This window comes from Dictyostelium purpureum (assembly GCF_000190715.1).
Source record: "Dictyostelium purpureum unplaced genomic scaffold DICPUscaffold_211, whole genome shotgun sequence".
Taxonomy (NCBI): domain Eukaryota; phylum Evosea; class Eumycetozoa; order Dictyosteliales; family Dictyosteliaceae; genus Dictyostelium; species Dictyostelium purpureum.
In genome coordinates this window covers 21,353-35,986 of record NW_003519547.1, presented here as the reverse complement: position 1 = coordinate 35,986, position 14,634 = coordinate 21,353, and the positions used below count along the sequence as shown (strand labels likewise).

Genomic DNA, 14,634 nt, shown 5'->3' with positions numbered 1-14,634 from the left:
TTTCTCGAATGTGAGCCATACAACAAACTAGTTTTTATTATCACCCGTGCAAATAATTATTTAAATTTTAATCTCTTTTATTTAAATAATTTTTCCAAATTGAGATTTTATTATTTTAAATACACTTTTAAACAATTAAATATATATATATATTTTTTTTTTGATTATTATTTTATTCGGTCCATATATCATACTTTTAATTACCAAAAAAAAAATTTATAAAATAAATTTGATTTTTAATATAAAGTTTAGTTTTTCATTTTAATTGCGAAAATTAAGGAAAAGAAATAAAATTTAATTTTTTTTATTTTTTTATTTTTTTTTTTTTTTGAATTATTACTATTTTATCTTGGCACCTCATTATTTAGGTGAGAGAGTATAAACACATACCAAAGCTCATTTTGAAAGGTTAGCAGAAAAATATTTTTAAAATTTTTATTTTTTATAAATTTTTTTTTTTTATAAATTTTTTTATTTTTTTTTTTTATTTTTTTTAAAAAAGTTTTGATTGATTCTTTAACCATACAAATTTTTTATTAATAGTTGCAAAATAGATATTATTACCAAAAAGTAATAAATATTAAAACAAAAAAAAAATAGAATAAAATATATTGTTAATTGTTTATTCAATCTTGTTCATTTGTTTTTTGTTGTATTATTTCATTAATAACCTAATCAAAATTAAAATCAAATATTAAAATCTTTTTTTTTTTTTTTAACACAACAGATATTATTTATAAAACTACAACATAGATTTTACATAAAAATAATACTCACACTCACACTCACAGACTCTGACACACACATCTACATCTCACAAACACAAGATCAAACCACAATTTATATCACACCATAACGAATTATTAAAACGCAATTACTCGTCATTTTTCTTTTTCTTTTTATTCTTTTTGATAATCAAATAATCAATCTTATAGTTTTATAATTATACTAATTTAAATCTTTTTTAACTTCTATATTTAGATTTTTGTATATTTAATTAAAAAAAAAAAAAAAGTTTTTCATTCACACATCAACACATAAATAAAAAAATATAAAATGGACAGCAAACAAATTCTTTCAGTTAGTGCTTTCTTTGCCCTTATTGCCACCGCTGCTGCTGGCAGTTGGAATGCTGGTGATACCATTGCTTTATTAATTGGTATTGCTATGTTTTTCGTTCTCTTATTAGCTTTCTTAGGTTGGATCAGCAGAAGAAACTAAATAGATTAAAACTCAAATATATAATAAAATATAAAAAAAAAAACATCAACACCAACAACACAACCAACCACAGCAACAAACTAAAATCTTTTTTCAACTTATAAACAAAATTATAATTAAATAAAAAAAAATATAAAAAATTAAAATTAAAAAAAATTATTTGTTTTAAATATATTACTATTTTATTTTTATTTAAATATTTAAGAGTCTACACCAAAATCGCAGTATACAAAGTTTTCATATATTTTAATCTCGTTACAACCATTAAAGATGAGGTCTGTAATATCATGGCCCCAAATTTCAAATCTGCCTGCACTACGTTCACGATTCATTAAGCCTGCGATATGGCCTGGGTCACCACCGTTACTTATTTCTTCTTCTTTGTACATCCATTGGTAAGCTTTTGTGTAGATAGCCAATAATTCGAAATCGGTAAGATGTTTTGAAGAGTCTCTGGTAATTTTAATAAAAGCCTCGATATCATTGTAATCTTCAATATGACAAATAATATATTCAATCTTATTTTCAGTTAAAACGGTTTCTTTGGTTACATCGCTATCATCTGTAGTTGGGATAGGTTCAGGGACAATTTCACCTTTCTTTATTCTTTTTTCTCTTTCATATTTTTCGGTCCATTCTTTTCTTTCTTTTGCTTTTTTAATTAAATTTGCTCTGTACTTGTCATAATCATCTACTTGATCTGAAGGTTGGCCAATATAAGGTTGAATGGAATTTTCGAGTGTTTTTTCAACTTTTGAAGTTTCTAATAATTCAATTTCTTCATCATTTGCATCTCTAATAGTGTTATCCATTTGTTTATTACTATTTCTTTTAATTTTTTTTTATTTGATAAACTTGTATTATTTATTGTTTTGTTTTGCTAAGCCAAATGAAAATGAAAAAAATCATTTAAATATCTTTTTTTTTCATTCTTGTTATGATAAACTTGTTATGTTTGAAAAGGCGCCTTGACTAAAAAAACGAAATTAAAAAAAAAAAAATTAATTTAATTATTTTAAAAAATATATTTATTTTTCTTCGAATGTTTTTATTTCTTTAAAAAATAAATATACATTTAAAAGTTTGGTTTTAAAAAAAATATTACTTTTATTTAAATTTTTCTTTTAAAGAGAATTAAATTTTATTTTAAATGCCCTTTTCAGAAACTGGTCTGGTGGTAATATATTTTTGGATACCAGCATTTGATTCAAAGTGTGCTTTTAATTCGTGTAAATGAGTGTAGCTGGTTAAACTTTCAGAATGACCTAAATAAATGAAATAATGGAAAGCAATGAAGACACAAAGATCGGCTAAGGTAACATAGTCACCACAAATAAATTTGCCAGTGCTTGAGGCTAATGATTTTTCAAATGAACCAAAGTATCTTGGAATAATGGTATCTAAAGTTTTAATATCTTCAACCTTTTTAATTTTTTGATTAGTAATTTTATTTTTTAATTTATTAGTTAAAAAATAAATAAATTAAAAATACTTACTCCTTTACGGACTTTATAGCCTTGTAAAACGACATCAGTGAGAACGGCATTAATAGTTTCATCAACAATAGCTTTATCTTTAAGAGTTTTACCTGTTTAATTTACTGTATTAATATATTTATTTTTTAAGGGGTTTATAATTAATACATACCGAGGAAATCAGCATTGGCATACTTTGAGGCAATGTAACGAATGATTGGACCGGTTTGGGTTAAGCTGAAACCATCATTATCAACAAAATATGGTACTTGACCATATTTGAGTTGGGCTCTGAATGAATCTTCGATTTTGTCAATGTATTTATCTTCGAAATCAATATCTAAATAGTTTAATAAAAATCTTGGGAATTGTCCTAAAACAAGTACTGTAAAGTATGTAAATGAAGGTTTTTGTGATTGATCCATTTTGTTTGATTGATTGGTTGACAATTTGAAATTTACGAAAAAAAAAAAAAAAATTAAATTATAAAATAATTATTTTTTAATTTTAGGAATTATTTTTTTATTTTTATTTTTTATTTTTTATTTTAATTTTTTTTTTATTTAAATTTCTAAAAAAAAGTTTTTTATTTATTATTTTATGTGCAAAATGTATTGATCAAATAGGAATCACTTGAATCAACAAAGTGGCAACCAATGGGTTCTTCTACAGTGTTTGTTAATTCATTACACTCATAGTCTTTATAGATTTCAAAGGAAACGGTGCCACCAGAATTGCATGATGTGTAAATCTTACCAGAATCACAAATACCTAGAGGAATAGTATTATACAGGATAATTGATTCATCAGAGCAGCCTAAAGAAGTGTTTTTATGCATTGCTATTATATATGACATCTTTGGTAAGTTTACGGTTTTTGTACAGCTTGTTGTAAAACCTTTATCTGAACATTGGTTATTTTCATTTGTTTTATAGTTGTATTCTTTAACACAATCATTATATGCATATTGTTTATTAATCGTTGTTTTTTCATCACACATATATTTGCTATGTCCTATACATTCATTTGTTTTCATTATTGCCAATATTCCTGTTCCACTACAATTTTGGTTACTATATCCAACAAAATTTACCCATTCTTGGCAAAATACAATTTTAAAAAATATTAAATTTAACAATATAATTTTAAAAATTTTCATTCTTTTTTTTATTTCTTTTATTTATTTTTTTGTTTATTTGTTTTGTGTATCTACAATTTTTTAATATGGTCTTTTTTTTTTTCAAAAAAACAAAAACACAAAAAAACAAAAAAAAAAAAATTCACACACATACATTTAAAACAAGATTTAAGATTTGGTTGTGATCAATAACCACTTAACACATTTTAAAAGTTTGTTTTAATTTTATTTATTAATTTTTTATTAAAACAATAATAAACTTTTTTCAATTTATTAAAGATATAATTTATGCTGATTGTTAATCCAACAAAAATATTAAAATAATAAATAAACTTCAAATTTTTAATTTTTTAAAAACCTTAAACTTACTTGGGTAAACCTAAAAATTATTTTTTTATTTAAAGTTGTTTTAAAGATTTTTAATCATTTTTATATCAATATTTTAAATTATTCTTAAATACTTCCATCATTAAATTTGAATATTCAAATAATGGTAATATAAAAATTCAACTTAAATATGAAGATTGTCTTTTTCAATTTATACTTAATCAAAAAAATGTTTGTTACCTAAAGAGTGCAATTAGTCAAGTGAAAGATAAAATAGAAGATTAATTTTAATTTGGCAAAGCCATAATTTAGGTAAAATAAAAAGATACCTTCGAAAAAACTTTCAAATAAATATTTCAATTTATATAAGCGGGTCTCTACAAAATAATAATGTTTTTTAAAGGTTCAAAATGTTCACTTTTTCATACAGAAATATCCAATTCTCAAGATTAGACAGTTGAGTTGGAAAAGGGCTGGTTTTTTGCTGATAAAACTATATTCTTATAAATGGGAAACTACAAAATCGACTCAGGGAGAAAGAAACGGTCAAATAAATATTTTGGCCAACGAAGACCAAGTGGTGAAATGAGCGACCACTTACAATTGTCTAACACTTTTGGTACTATTGTATATGTCTATCAAGGGTAACACAAATGCCAAAAAATATTTATGTCAATAGAGGCACTTTATGGCAAAGTAGAGTTTTACTGATGATGTGCTTCTTTCAATTGCTCAATTCATTAGACCGCATTTTTGACCTTTTGCTATGAAAAAGTAAATAGAAGTCATATTCTGCCCTATTCACCATAACCTAGTATTATCGAGAAATAATGGTCAGTTTTAAAACGAAGAATTAATTTGGCTTCTATCAGCTACCTACGTCATAATTTCAATCTGATAATATGTAGAGTTCGAAAAACCTAATTATTCAAACCATTCAATTCCTGATCAGAAAAAAGGTAAGCATGAATATTTTGAATTTAGTTCATGCTTACAAAATTGGATTTGAGTTTTCAACATTTCTTTTTGTCCTCTGTTGATAGGGTTCTTTTTTGTTTGTTTTGTGAGCCTATTTCTGTTTAGGAGTTTTAAATAATTCTCCTTGACTTTTTCCTCTATTTCCATGTGGTCTTCTCCTGGTAGAACGACTTCTTTTTTCTTTCTTGTTGGATCTGTTTTCCTTGGAGTGAGCATTGGTTTGGTTAATAGGTTTGTTGTTGATGATTTCGATATGCTTTTCAGTTGTAAGTTGAGTTGTCGAAATTTATTACGTCAGAAGCGTTAGACCACTTCGCTAACCTGTCAAGTTGTTGAAATTTATGTACCCCGTATATTAATTTTCAAACACCAACTCCAGATTAGCAGTTAATAGGTTTTTTACACCTTCCTTTCAATTTTATAGCCCAAACAATGTGTTTTTTATCCTGTTATGGAATAAAAAAACCTTGTAAGGAACCGAATAAAGAAATTTCAACAACTTGACAGCTTAGCGAAGTGGTCTAACGCGTCTGACTTGAAATCAGATCTCCTCGGAGGCGCAGGTTCGAACCCTGCAGCTGTCGATTATTTTAAGTTTCTAAAAATCTTCCGGGTGATTTTTGGGAAACTTTTTTTATGGGGCCATAAAAACATGCTTTCGGAATTATCTTCTGAGGAAGCAATGATAGCCAATTGGTCGAACTTATCTTCACTTTTAAAAAAAAAAAAAAAAAAAAAAAAAAATTGGTCCAACGAATTTCGAAACCCAGTCTCAGTAGGTTTTCTAAATCACACACGAACTGTGCCCAACTTGTATGCAGTGTGGTAAAACTCATATAAGTATTAAACACATACCAAACAAACACAATAAACAAACTGATGACTTAATGCATCATTAAGAATCATCTTCACTTTTTAAAAAAAAAAGAAAGTCTATATACAACTAAACACAAACCTATTTCAATATATTAAATCAAAAATAAATCAAGTTAGTTTGATATATCTGATCTTGGTAAACTACAATAACTATGGATAATGATAGTTATAGGGTGCTATAGTCATACCTGTATTGATGCTTATATTCACATCTCTTCAATAATAAACTAACAATATAATATTTTAAAAAAAATAATAAATAATATTTTTATTTAAAAAAAACATAATGATTCCAATTTTTTTTCGTAACTACCATTAATAAAAATACAATAAATATAAAAACCTCAACCAATTCAAAACCAAAAGAAAAGGTTGAAATTTTTTTTTTTTCAAAAAACAATAATCAACATAAAATAATATAATACATATTCATAACTAAAACCTCAAAAAATCCAAAATCAAAAGAAAATGTATGTTTTACTATTATTTTTTATAAAAAATACATTTTTTCAACACAGTTTTTAAAATAGCTCAATAAATAATAACAATAGTAATAATAATCTTTTTTTCTTTTTCGATTATTTTCGAAGTCTACTATCATCTAAATAGTAGAATGAATAAAATATAAATGGGGGAAAGCTACTTTAGGCATAAACAATCTAATATTACAAATTCTCATTGAATAGGAAAGGAGGGAATAAAAAAATAAAAAGAAAATTATTTTTATTAGAAATGTTTTTAAACTACTTTTATTTAAAAGAATAATTTAATAAAAAAATAAAAAAATAAAATTATTGATAAAACATAAACAAAGGAGATATTGAAAATATAGATATTGAAATCTTCCAATTTAAAAATTGCTTTTTTTCTTTTAATAACTTCAACAGTTAGTGGTGGTATATATTCTCTAGGTCCGAATACATCATATTTGGTACCTGATTTACGTTGAATAGTCTTTATAGTATTGTTATTATTCTCACCTGGAACTACAATGGTTTCTTCAAAGTTTTCCATAACTTTAACATGAACTGCATCTTCTGCTTCTAAAACCATAACATTGTGGACAGTGGTATAGCTTTCACCGGGGAATGTAAAAAAGTTCTTTGGACCTTTAACAATTTTTCTTTCACCAAGTTTATTGGATTGAGTCTCTTCATCCCATGGGTTATCAATAATTGTATATTGAAGTGCTGTTAATGATGTGATATTAACTTCTTTTTCTACTTTTACAGTTGGTTGTGGTAAATATAGTGGGGTATCACTTTTTGTTATTAACCAAGTGTCACCTTTTTTTCTTTCGATACCATCATCATCGGTGAATTTTCTAGTTGCCTTAACAATGATTGCTTTGTTGTCATTTAAAACATATGGCATAACAACTTCTTTTAATCTTTCATATGCATCCAATATATAGGGACCCTCAACAGTCATTAACCATTCGTCACCACTTTTTCTTTTCTTTCCGTAAACCTTGTCTGTAAAGTCATTTATTGCTTCTAATTTCAAACCACAATGTGCCTTAACAATGGTAGCATTTCTTAATTCTTTTACCTGTTCCTCCACACGGGGTTTATAAGTTGCAGGTCCTTGAAATAACCATTCATCACCAGCACTAATAAGTTTATTTGTTTCGGTATCAATAAAATCCACTAATGCTTTAATAACCAATGCTTCATTATTTAATACAACTTGAAGAGGCGAAATTTTACCAACCATAAACTCACCTGGGTAAAGGGGGAAAGGCTCACTCTGTTCGAATCTAACCTCTCTTTGTCCATGCTTTAATTTAACCTGTCCATGTTTATCTATAATTATTTTTTTTTCATCGTCTAATAATACAGGAGATTCTATAATGCAATATTCGCTACCTGAAAAATTATAAAGAGTTAATATGATTTTTTATAAAAGCTTAAAGTATAAAACATACTTTGAATGGTATGCATTTTTGTTGGATTAACAATAATTTTTTCAGATTCTTTAACTAATAAAGTTAATGGTCCACTAACCATTCTAATAAATTTTAATAAAAAAAAAAAAATTTTAATATTTAATTTTGAAGAAAATAATTACAATTACTATAATAATTAATATTTACCTTGCAATATTTGTATTAGTATCTAAAATATGTGCATAATAGAATGGTGGGATTTTAATTAAAGCCATAGAAGACATGGTTTATAAAATTTTTACTATATTTAATTTGTTTAATCAAAAAAATAAAAAAAAAAAAAATAAAAAAAAAAAAGAAAAATTGATAGTATCTATCAAATAAAAAATATTTATTATTTTGTTGATATCAATAAATAAATAAATTATAGAAAAAAAAAAATTTCAAATTTTTTAAATTAAAATTTTGGGAGATAATAAAGAAAAAAAAAATTTCGTGTAAAAATCTTTTTTTGTTTAATTTTCTTTGATTTCACACACAATCTTTGATTATTTTTTTATAAAAATAAAAGTATAGAGGAAATATAAAAGAAATGAAAACTATATGATTAAAAGCTAAATAAGATATCTAATATAACCCATCATTTAGAAATCGATATCTAATTTTACAAATAAATTGCAAATAATGATTTAAAATATTTTTACAGTTTTTATTTTTTATTATGATAATTATTAAACAGTTAAGGAAAATTAATGAAAGAATAATTGTTATAATTTTTTTTTTATTAGCATGATATTTTTTAGATTTTTTTTTGGAAATTGGATGAATTTATTTATAATTGAAAAAAAATCTTTTTTTTTTTTTTTAATTTTTTTTTTTGATTTTTTTTTTAAAATAATTTGAATTGAAAATACCCATTATAATAAAATCTTTAGGGTAACGAAAATAATGATAAAAAAAATATTTGTTTTATTATTTATTTTTATTTTTAAAATAAATAATAGCCAAATCATATATAATAATGGGGACATTAAATTGTATGATTACCCATCAAATGTTTATTCAAGTTATGGAACCAAAAATGGAAATACAATTTGTAATAACGATCTTGTGTATTGGATGCCCAGCAATACTTTTGAAATTAAAGATATTCAACCAAACATTCCATTCACCCGAAATACTAAAAATGTTTTAGTTTTTACCTTAAACACTCCAGTATCATCAAATATTTATAAATTTAATTTAATTATTACAAATACCTCCTCTTTGTCGGAATCACAATATACAATTAACTTTTTATGTGAAAGTAATTATATTTAATAGCCATATTACATTTATAAAATATATTGCCTTGGGATTTGATAATAACCATTTTTTTTATTTTATCATTCATATAGGTATAGATACAGAAAAGTTGCAAATTAAAGCTTTGTTCGATAAACCCTTACCAGATAAAAACACGGTAAATTTTTATTATATATATGTTTCAATTAAAGATTTAAAGTATCCATTAGATCTATTGGCAACATCACCTACTTTCTCAAATGAAGTAATTAATACAGAAAGATTAAATAAAGAGCTTTACAATTTAAAAATTAATAAAGAATTTGAAAAAATAATAGATGTTAATATAATCATAAATATATCTATTCAGTCAAAGCAATTTTCTATTACATTAAAACCAATTTACCAATCATCCTCTTATCAGTTATTAAAAGTAAAGTCATTTCCCAGTTCTCTTGCAGGACCTTTTATATACTATCCATTTTCAGCACCAGGTCTATTTTTAACATCTAACCTAACCAACTCCAATTCGATGTTGATATATAACACAACAAATTTCCTAGGTGAATATATAAAAAAAATAGGTCAACAAGTTGATAGTAATGGAAATTTGCTATATACTTATATTGCACCATTCAATTTTTACACTGGTAGTAATGGGGATCAAAAATATTTCATTAAATACAACAATGGTCCAAATTTAGCTACATTGGAAAATTCTATTGAATTTGAAAGTAAGATATTTTAATTAAAGTATTATATTTATATAAATAAAAGGATTCTTACTATTTTTTTATTAAACAGTAAAATCTCCCCAATCTCCTTTACAATCAACCTTAAGAGTTGAAGATACCTTTAGCCATAAAATAGGATGTGTTAAATTAAACTGTCCATTAAATAGCTCCCCAATAAAGTATCAATATTTCGGTCTTAGTTTTGAAGCTGAGTATCCTTATGGTATAGTTGAAGGATCACCTACAGAGTTTACTTTTAAAAGCTTTTACCATTTTAAATTAGCAAATGCTGCTTTTGATAATGCTTTAGGTGTTTCCCAAGTATATACCGGGATTAATTATAATGCCCCTCTTGATGAAGAGAGTTCAACAGGTATGTAATATTATATAGATATACTGGTTTAAAAATTTAATACTTATTGTGTTCCTTTTTTTAGACACTTTACCACCAACAATTTATATATTCGAACTAGAACAAATTATAGCAAATAAATATCTATTAAGGGTAGGTGCCCAGGACCAAACCTCAATTTCAACATTCCTATTGTATAAAAGATTTGGTTATGAGACCTTGGTTAGTGGAGATTCAAAGGATGGTATCTTTGAAATGATTATAGATATATTTCAATTTAATTTTTTTAGTGTTTACGACTACTTTTCCAATAAAATAGAAATGACTGAAAACGCAATAGCAATTGTTTATCCAAATAACATACCACTATTGATAACTCCTAAGCAGGTTCCATACGTCGATTGTAAGTATTTCTATTTATTAAATTTTTTTAAAAAAAAATATTCTAACTCCTATATTTACATTTTTAGTTATAATAGAAGATGTTAGGTTTTTAAAGAATGATATCGATATTTTAAATCAACCTTCCAACAATTCAATTTACTTTTATTCATCAAATCTCCCAAAGGACTATCCTATTACTTTCCAACTACTTGACACCATATCTTATTATGATCAACTTGAAGGATTTATACAGCCTTTACCTGTCAAATGGAGTAGCTCACTTCAGCTTTTCTATTGTAATTTTATGGTACCAAAGAATACAGATGCATACGAAATAGATTACGAATTTAAAACACCTTATACTACAATTAAATCTGCAGCATATTCACCACTCAGGGTAGCAAAAACCAACTATGATAATGATGGCCCAATGATCACAAAAATTACAAACGCAAATACATTCGAAAAAACTGGATGGAGAATTACAATTACCGATGAAACCAATGGGTTTAGCAATGGATATATTAAAGCAATAGGTTTAAACGATTTTTCAATATTCACTTTTAATTTCACCTTTCAAAATGCAACTAGTGGCACTATTTTTAATGGTGTCTATGATATAATAATAAATGTTCATATACTCTGCACAGTTCAAGAATATGAAATTGATTTTATTTATTTAGAAGACACAGGTAAAAGATTTTCTCAATATTCAAAATTTGGTTCAAAGTATATTGCAGCAAGAAATCCCTTCAGAAATTTAGAAGAATCAATAGAAGATTACAAAACAATGACAATATGTTCAATTATCAATAATGGAACTCGTTCACCAGATCTTCTATCGTTTAATTATTCAAAGAATGAAATTGATGTTGGTGGAGTTGATAGAACAATATCATTTTGGTTTACTGCTGAGGATACTGAAAGTGGCTTAATGCCATCTCAAAAACCCAAAGTATATTTAACAGCTTCCGATATGCAATTACTTCAATGTGAGTCAATAATTACTGAAAAAAAAGAATCTATGACCTCGTATCAATGTGACATAGAAGTACCTCTTGGATTTGGTTATCCAAATGACTTATTAGTATCTGTGCATGGTTTCATTAATAATGGTGGCTTTTATAGTGGGTTTTCAAATGATGCAGATGTGCTTATATACCATTCAAGAGTTAAGGTAATCTATTCAATGATCCCAATGCTTATCAGCTATGAACCAGTTTATATATATTCAACATCAGATATTGTAATATATGGCAAATCTCTAAAAAACACAATATCCACTATGATTAAATATTCAAATAATGTTGTAAAGTCATATAAACCTAGCAGAATTATTGGTGAAACAGTATTAATAATTAAAAGAGATGAAAGTATAGAAATTACTGGTCCATTTAGAGTTACTGCCATATCACAATCAAATAGAACCAATATAATTACAATCTACCCAATTGATGGCGGGTCTACAGGACCAATGCCTCCAACTACAAACAAACCACAAAAATGTCAAGGAACACCTCCATGTGGTGGCCCATCTCGTGGCCATTGTGTTGAAAATCAAGGTTGTGTGTGCAATTCCCCATATGTTGGTATAGATTGCTCATCCCAGGTTATTATTGTACCCAAGCCATCAGTCAACAACACTGAGCCAACTGTTCAAATTCCAATAAATGATGACGATGAAGTTGATAATGTTCTCTACAACTCATTGGTATCTATAGTATCGATTAGAGAAATATCAAATATTAATAATAGTGCAATAGGAACATATAATTTTGATAAGTGGTATTTGAAACCTATAGATCAATCGACAAACCAATACTATACCAACTTGACAATATCATCACAAACAGTTCATATTACGGCAACATTAAAATGGTTTGAAAATATTACAAATATTAATTTTGCAAATCAAAATCTAACCATGAATCCATCATCAATTAAATATACCATAGAAATTTCCAACTATCCATTTGAAAATCGTATAAACTCTCTTCAACTTATAATGTCAGCATCATTTATTTCAAGCAAAACTAAAGATACCTGCTCATTAAAAGAATTTGACGAAACCACATCCGGTGATAATTCAAATTATTTAAAAATTCAAATAGAAAACAAATCGTTATATGGCAGATTCATAAAAAGAGCTATTATTAATGATGGAGCCGCAACAGTATCGTTACAAAATGATTTAATAGACTCTGAAATGAATACAATAACAAATCCACACCAAATTCAAACCTATATAGGAATATTAATGCCATGGTTCGAAAATAATATAATTATAGATCCTGACTTTTCAGTGTTGGTTGATAGTAACTCTGCCTCTTTATCATCAAACTCCACATGCGCAAACAATGATCAAAAATTATCAAATACCAAAATTGCTGGAATTGCTATTGGTTGTGCTGCTTTTACAATCATTGCTGTGGTATCTGTAATATATATTATTCACAAAAAAAAAGTAAACAAAAGATTTTTAAAAAATATAGATGTCAAACTAAAAGATATGCAATAAATAAACACATAAAAAAACTTTTTTTTTTGGGTTTCTTTTAAAAATTATATTTTTATACATTAATACTACGCTCTATTACTTTTTTATTTATTGTTTAAATTATTCTTCATCCTCTTCATCCTCATCATCTTCCTCTTCTTCTTCTTCATCATATTCCTCTTCAATTTCCGGTATATCATCATTTTTAAATAATTCCCAATTTACACTATTACCATTAGTTTTATTATCTGTTGCTGTTTCTTCTGATGTTTCTTCTTCTGATTTTTTCCCAATATTAATAATATCTGGTTGTTCATCTTTAACAAATGTTGAAAAATCTAAAACTTTCTTTTCCTTTATCTCCACTTTACTTAAAGCATCAATTTCTAAAATAAAAATAAGATTATAAATGAATGACCTATGATTATATTATATTATTATTTAAATATAACTTACGTGAGTTTAAAAAATCAAAATTTTTTTTAGCCTCCTCTTCTTTCTTTTGACGTATTTTAATACATTTTTCTTTATGACCATTGCTCCAATGTTCAACTTGGCAATCTCTAGAACAATATGATGCCTTAGTTATTAAAAAATTGGTTAATAAGTAAAAACCTAATGAATGTGTTTATATAAATTAATACATACAGTGCCACAAGCAGAACATAATAAAAGTTTGGTTTTTGTATTATCGATTTTACCACTTTTACATTTATTATTTGAACATTTTGCTGCTAATGCTAGAGTTGGGTTAAATAATTCACCATTTTGTTTTAAAAGTAATTCTTGTTGTGATTTAAAAAGTTCTTTTGGCTCTGTTGTTACTTTTTTACTTTCTGTTTTTAATTTAGAATTTAATTTGTTTGCTGCATTATTGCTATAATAAATGAAAATATTTAGTATCATTATAAACTATATTTAAAAGTTAAGTTTTATGAGTTTTCTATTTACATACTTTGCATCTTTTCTAATGCCTAACTTTGCTTTTTTAGTTTTACCTCTTTTTGTTGTATATACTGATGCCATATTATTATAATTTACAATAAATGTTTTGATAATTAAACACAATTATAAAGTAATTAGTATTAGTTGTTGCTAATTTAAAAAAAAAAAAAATTATAATTTAAAAAAAAAAAAAAAAAAACTCGTTTTAAAAATAAAAAAAATAAAAATAAAAAAAATAAAATAAAAATAAAAATAAATAAATAAATTAATTTAAAATATTACAGAAATTCATAGATAATAAAATTAATTTATATTTTAATAAAATTCACTGGTATAAATAAATAAAAACTATTATTTAATCTGTTTTGGACTACTAAAATCACTGTTTAAAAAATTAAAAACAAAAAAAAAAAATTAAATTAAAAAATAAAAAATAAAAAAAAATGAAAATAAAAAAAAAATGAAAAGGAGGAAAACTATATAAACCATTTTAATTAGTATGTTTATTTATTTGATTTTTTAAATATTTTCCTAT

The 14,634-nt window shown here is 25.2% G+C and overlaps 7 protein-coding genes across 7 annotated transcripts; 2 read left to right on the top strand and 5 right to left on the bottom strand.

Moving 5' to 3' along the window:
• Nucleotides 1-1,056: 1,056 nt before the first annotated feature.
• DICPUDRAFT_154704 (uncharacterized protein) lies at nucleotides 1,057-1,221 on the top strand (the record flags this gene model as incomplete). The annotated part of the gene is made up of 1 exon (XM_003290170.1): nucleotides 1,057-1,221. One exon carries the CDS (start codon nucleotides 1,057-1,059, stop codon nucleotides 1,219-1,221), a length of 165 nt encoding a protein of 54 aa, XP_003290218.1.
• Nucleotides 1,222-1,421: 200 nt separating this feature from the next.
• Nucleotides 1,422-2,033, bottom strand: DICPUDRAFT_80955 (uncharacterized protein; the record flags this gene model as incomplete). The annotated part of the gene is made up of 1 exon (XM_003290158.1): nucleotides 1,422-2,033. The coding sequence occupies one exon, from the start codon at nucleotides 2,031-2,033 to the stop codon at nucleotides 1,422-1,424; it is 612 nt and encodes a 203-aa protein (XP_003290206.1).
• Nucleotides 2,034-2,367: 334 nt separating this feature from the next.
• Nucleotides 2,368-3,121, bottom strand: DICPUDRAFT_95080 (uncharacterized protein; the record flags this gene model as incomplete). The annotated part of the gene is made up of 3 exons (XM_003290157.1): nucleotides 2,368-2,643; nucleotides 2,718-2,809; nucleotides 2,869-3,121. 3 exons carry the CDS (start codon nucleotides 3,119-3,121, stop codon nucleotides 2,368-2,370), a joined length of 621 nt encoding a protein of 206 aa, XP_003290205.1.
• Nucleotides 3,122-3,294: 173 nt separating this feature from the next.
• Nucleotides 3,295-3,855, bottom strand: DICPUDRAFT_154701 (uncharacterized protein; the record flags this gene model as incomplete). Its single annotated transcript, XM_003290156.1, has 1 exon — nucleotides 3,295-3,855. The coding sequence occupies one exon, from the start codon at nucleotides 3,853-3,855 to the stop codon at nucleotides 3,295-3,297; it is 561 nt and encodes a 186-aa protein (XP_003290204.1).
• A 2,913-nt stretch (nucleotides 3,856-6,768) lies between these two features.
• On the bottom strand, nucleotides 6,769-8,299 carry DICPUDRAFT_95079 (uncharacterized protein; the record flags this gene model as incomplete). Its single annotated transcript, XM_003290155.1, has 3 exons — nucleotides 8,111-8,299; nucleotides 7,943-8,025; nucleotides 6,769-7,883 (listed from the first exon to the last, which is right to left on the bottom strand). The coding sequence occupies exons 1-3, from the start codon at nucleotides 8,185-8,187 to the stop codon at nucleotides 6,769-6,771; spliced, it is 1,275 nt and encodes a 424-aa protein (XP_003290203.1). The 5' UTR covers nucleotides 8,188-8,299.
• Nucleotides 8,300-8,851: 552 nt separating this feature from the next.
• On the top strand, nucleotides 8,852-13,175 carry DICPUDRAFT_80951 (uncharacterized protein; the record flags this gene model as incomplete). Its single annotated transcript, XM_003290169.1, has 5 exons — nucleotides 8,852-9,209; nucleotides 9,301-9,921; nucleotides 9,992-10,294; nucleotides 10,359-10,676; nucleotides 10,744-13,175. 5 exons carry the CDS (start codon nucleotides 8,852-8,854, stop codon nucleotides 13,173-13,175), a joined length of 4,032 nt encoding a protein of 1,343 aa, XP_003290217.1.
• A 99-nt stretch (nucleotides 13,176-13,274) lies between these two features.
• DICPUDRAFT_154698 (uncharacterized protein) lies at nucleotides 13,275-14,180 on the bottom strand (the record flags this gene model as incomplete). Its single annotated transcript, XM_003290154.1, has 4 exons — nucleotides 13,275-13,540; nucleotides 13,611-13,734; nucleotides 13,803-14,031; nucleotides 14,110-14,180. The coding sequence occupies 4 exons, from the start codon at nucleotides 14,178-14,180 to the stop codon at nucleotides 13,275-13,277; spliced, it is 690 nt and encodes a 229-aa protein (XP_003290202.1).
• Nucleotides 14,181-14,634: the final 454 nt, after the last annotated feature.